Consider the following 4,452-nt stretch of genomic DNA (forward strand, 5'->3'; position numbering starts at 1 on the left):
GAGGGGAGTGGGGAAGGAAAACCCAGGAGAAATATTTGGTGAGGCTCCATTTGTTAGGTAGAGGTTTGAGTCTCTCGTCTCAAGAAATCCTCTCTTTATTTCCTGCCCCTTTCCCCTCAAGAAGCACAGCTCCAACCACACTCAGCTACAACACAGAAGTGTTTATAACCGTTTTCCTTTATTGCGCTGAATGGGGCACCCAGGAGGTTGGGGGGGGGGGGGTGGGCAGAGATGAAACAGAGAACATGCAAAAGGATGAACTCTGCCCTGCCCCCACTGGCCCCTGGTTCTCTCTCTCTGGGCTCAGGTTAGGCCCCTCTTTCTCCTGGGGCCTAAGCTGGCCCAGGTCCCTGAGTCAGTGGGCTTTCCCAGAAGAGGCCAGCCCAGCCGCCACCACTGTTAGTGACTGGCCTCCCGATACTGGTGCAGCAGGTCACTGACGTCCGTACTTTCCACCTTCACCCAACCATCCTCCTTCATGTGGTACACTGTGGACAAATGAGAAAGAACATGGAGTCACCTTTCCCTTCAGCAAGTTCCTGTTAATAATGTTATGTTGAAGGCAAACAGCAACACACACGCTCAAAGTTCTCATTACTGGGACTTCAATGCCCTTGAGAAGAGATCCCAATCTGAAACCCCCCTTCCCCACTCAGGGGCGTGGTGGTGGGAGCATTGGTCTCTTACTATTGACTACGCCTCCAGAATAGCTGTCTCGGTGGGTGGCATGAACAATAGCCCTGCGGCCCAGGTCGTAGGCCTCTTCAATGCTAAGATTGTTCCGATAGCCACTATCCATGACCCCGTAGGCGTAGGAGTTCCCACTACCAGTGGAGAACATGTTTCCTGAGAGCCGAGTCCCATTTTCATCCACATAGTAGAGTCCAGGACCCTATAGGAGGCAAGAAGGTTCCAGATTGGAATTGGAAAGGGGATTGTTGGTAACATACAGGTTCAAGTGTGAGCCACAAAAAGTGGACAGAAGAATAAGAATTACCACAGGAACATTTGAGCCAGGACAACACTTTGATAGCAATCATAGAATTTTGGGGGGGGGGGGGGGACTGAAAAACAAACTTGGAATCAGCTATTTTATCAAAAGGGAAAAGCTTATGAAACAATAGTCCATATCTGGTCCCAGAAATAGCCCATGGATATGTTGGAACAGTTCTATAACCGAGCCGTCTATGTGCCACGCATCTTGTAGGGGAGTGAGGGGGAGTGTACAATGGGGAGACTGACCTCTCACCCACGGTGGGGGAATATGGAGAGTGGAGAGCACTCACCTTCTTGTCCCAGCCACAGATCATGCTGCCCATGGAGAGGCCCATGCCCCGGTACTGGCACATCATGTTGGAGAGCAGTTTGGAGGCTGCGGACACCGAGATGCGCTCCCCATTCCGCAGATAGTACAGCCTGGGTGAGGACAGGGCGGTGTGGGGAGAGGACTTAGAGGAGGCAGGAGAAGGCTAGCTCTCTGAGCAGCCCACTGGATGAGCAGGAAATGATTGAAGGGATAAGCATTTGAAAGGAGTGGTTTTGTAGGATCTATGGATCAGGGAAAGATTTGGAATTTAAAGTATCTAAACCATATAAAGAAATCCTAGTAAATGATACTCTCCCACCATGGCTGATAGAGTCAGTGCTAAATAGGTTGACAAATTATCTGGCTTATTGGCAGGAGCACAAGCTGAGATTTGGGAGGTTTTTATCACCAAAAGGCTATTTTAGGAAATACTGCATTAGCACTAAGATGCTACGTTAGCACAGGGAGAAAGGGTGAGGAGCAGTGATCTGGAGGATCCAGGTTCCAGGGGTGACCACCAGGCTTAGAATGGAGAGGAGAGGCCTCGCCTACCTGCACTCCTTGGCCAGCAGACGCTCCCAGTACTGACAGTCCGCTGCGCAGCCAGACATGGTGCCGAGCAGATAAGGGTTAATCTCAATCACCTTGTTCACCCGTAAGGTGTCTGGAAGAAGATGGAGTTTTGAGAGAGGAGGAATGTCCCCACAGCTCTCCCTGTGTGTCCTAAAGCCAAATCTGCTTCTGCTTTGGTGCAGATGCCCGGCTCCTGCTGAGCAGTGGGGCCAGCTCCCCAGATTCTACCTGCTGGGATGCACACTCACCAATATAACTCCCGGCTGAGGCCCGAGAATCCACCGCCACAATCACCCCATGCTGGAACTTGAAGGCGAGCGTGGTAGTGCCATGGGCCATCTCAATCTGAATGTTCCCTTCTCCATTTCCACCCAGGGACTGGAGGAAGTCAGTGGGCTAATGAGGGAGAAAAGGCAGAGAAGGAGGCCATGAAAATTTCTGAAGCAGGGAGGCTCCAGGAGAGGATTTTAGAAAGAGTGGGAGTGAGGAGACATGCAGAAACTCTCCCACCGTCAATAAAAGGAACAGTTAATAACTAATCTCTACAAGGAAATGGCTTGGGAGAAGGAAAAGACAAGGCACACCACACCAACGTTTTCCAGCACAATAGAAATAAAAGAAAATAAATGTTACCACAGCTAAAAATGTTGAGGGTGACTTTAATGTTCTTTCCATGCATGGGTCATTTAACCCTCACAACCACATTTTATTAATAGCATCCCCATTTTACAGAAGAGAGGCGGAGACCTAGACAAAGTGAGTTGATCAAGACACACAACAGTGAGTGGCCGAGGGGAGGCTAATGCCAAAGTTCACAGGTTTTCGAAGACAGCCCCTCTGCGATAGGAGAGCCCCATGAGAAAGGCTTCCTGATGCGTGTGTGATGGAGAACAGGCAGGAAATCTCTCTTGGCTTCCGACAGGAGCCCCCAGCTCACCTCTCTGCTCTAATCTGCACTTCCTCACCCTCGGGCGGTCAGCCTCCGACTCCCACGTGGCATCCTCCCGAGCTCGGGGGCCCTGGACGTGGCTCTCCTCGAATAAAGGATGCCCCCCTCTGCATTTCCCCACCTCCGGGCACTCTCAAGACAGACCCTCCATTCCTCTGCGCTCTCCTCCCCGCCTCCACGGGGTCCTCTTACAACCCTGACCTGCATTCCCCGCGGGAGGGCGAGCTCCGGAGATCGCATAGAGAAACTGTAGTGTCCAGGGTCCGAGCGATGCCCGCTTCCCGCGGCGGGGAGAGCCCAGTCTGCCCGCTGCCGTGGGGAGGCTCCGCACACCTCTAGCAGCGCCATGATCGCCTGGCACCCAGAGATCGGCTCTCTCGGAGGAGGAAGTGAAAGCGAAAGCCCGCAGCCTTAAGGGGAGGGAACCAGAATTTTTTCCGCATCCCCCTGCCCTTCCCGAGAAGAGACCAGTGGATGTCTGGGGACCAGGGATATCATATTGGGGACAGACTTCTCTGCTACGCCTTCTTGGAGGTTGGGGAAACAGTGGGTAATAGACTGTCCGAAGAAAGGAAGAAAGAGAGGCAGGGGCTTCCAAAGCCCCCTTGGCAATGAGGTTACAGCGAGAGACACCAGGAGGCCGGGCGTCCTCTGGGAACAGACACGGAGTGGTAGGGGCGGTATCATCTAAACGCGTAGCCTCAACCAGAAAGCTGGAAGTGCGCAAGAAGCTGGGAGCAGTCTCCCGTCGGGGGTGCGGGGTGTTCATATGAGCATCATTTTGTAAAAGTAGGGTTGGAACAGGAGTGCATGGGGTCACGGAGCACGGGTCCTGGGGCAATCGGCAGTAGAATATAACCACGGCGTGTGGGGGAAGGGGCACCAAGGAGAGGGCGCGGTTTCTGAATCTTTCCACGTGGTCCTTCCTAGGGCCTCTCTCGGTTCAACGGTCTCCCTAACCTGTAGCCATCCACAAGAACTGCCTTTCTGCCCGCACCCCCTCGCATAATTCTTGCTTGAAGGAGGACTGCTGAGTTTAACTCCTCTCAACTCCGCCTACCGTTGCAACCTGTTTTGGCCTAATCTGCCCAGCAACTGTTAACGTCACAAACCAAGGCCTCCCCTGAGTGGAAGAAATTTACTAGCAACCCTGCCCACTACGCTGAGATTATCCCGGCAGGTGCCACTTTTGAGCTGAGTGAGCCGGGCAGGAAAGGACCAGGGCGGGCGAGGTGGGGAAGGGTGAGGCGCGCCGAGCTCCTCAGCGTGCGCGCTGGCACTTCCTCTAGCCGCGCTCGCCCTCCATCTTCGACCTCAGAAAGGCCCTGGCTCCCAGCTGCAGCTGCTGGTGCCGTGGAGGAAGCTGTGTCCCAGTTCGGGTTTATCCTTGGGAACGAGCATCGGATAGGGGTGGGGATGGGGGGATAGGGGTAGGAGGTGGAAGGGGGATGGAAAAGAGGAGGGAGCCGCCGTAGGCAACAGAAACCTTAAGGGAGAAAGAAGATAGCTCACTTAAGGCTGTGAAACATTGAGGATGCTAAAGGAGGGAGATACCTAGTGCCTGAAAAGTGTGCTAAAAAGGTCTGTGAGACATTTGGTGGGCTGAAAATGCGAGAAACCATAG

The 4,452-nt window shown here is 53.4% G+C and overlaps 1 protein-coding gene across 1 annotated transcript; it reads right to left on the reverse strand.

Annotated features, from left to right (window-relative positions):
* Window positions 1–159: 159 nt before the first annotated feature.
* Window positions 160–3,840, reverse strand: PSMB8 (proteasome 20S subunit beta 8). The gene is made up of 6 exons (XM_001496005.5): window positions 3,030–3,840; window positions 2,128–2,275; window positions 1,859–1,970; window positions 1,287–1,416; window positions 688–892; window positions 160–488 (listed from the first exon to the last, which is right to left on the reverse strand). Exons 1-6 carry the CDS (start codon window positions 3,174–3,176, stop codon window positions 400–402), a joined length of 831 nt encoding a protein of 276 aa, XP_001496055.2. The 5' UTR covers window positions 3,177–3,840; the 3' UTR covers window positions 160–399.
* Window positions 3,841–4,452: the final 612 nt, after the last annotated feature.

This window comes from Equus caballus, chromosome 20 (assembly GCF_041296265.1).
Source record: "Equus caballus isolate H_3958 breed thoroughbred chromosome 20, TB-T2T, whole genome shotgun sequence".
NCBI classification, from domain to species: domain Eukaryota; kingdom Metazoa; phylum Chordata; class Mammalia; order Perissodactyla; family Equidae; genus Equus; species Equus caballus.

Bases quoted from the DNA above. Each gene is read 5' to 3' on its own strand.
- PSMB8 (XM_001496005.5), bottom strand. From the start codon at position 3,176: ATGGCGCTGCTAGAGGTGTGCGGAGCCTCCCCACGGCAGCGGGCAGAC. The intron at 1,971-2,127 runs GTGAGTGTGCAT...ATCTTCTTCCAG, and splicing joins CTCAGCCGGGAGTTATATTG to ACACCTTACGGGTGAACAAG. The intron at 489-687 runs GTAAGAGACCAA...ATTTGTCCACAG, and splicing joins TTCTGGAGGCGTAGTCAATA to TGTACCACATGAAGGAGGAT.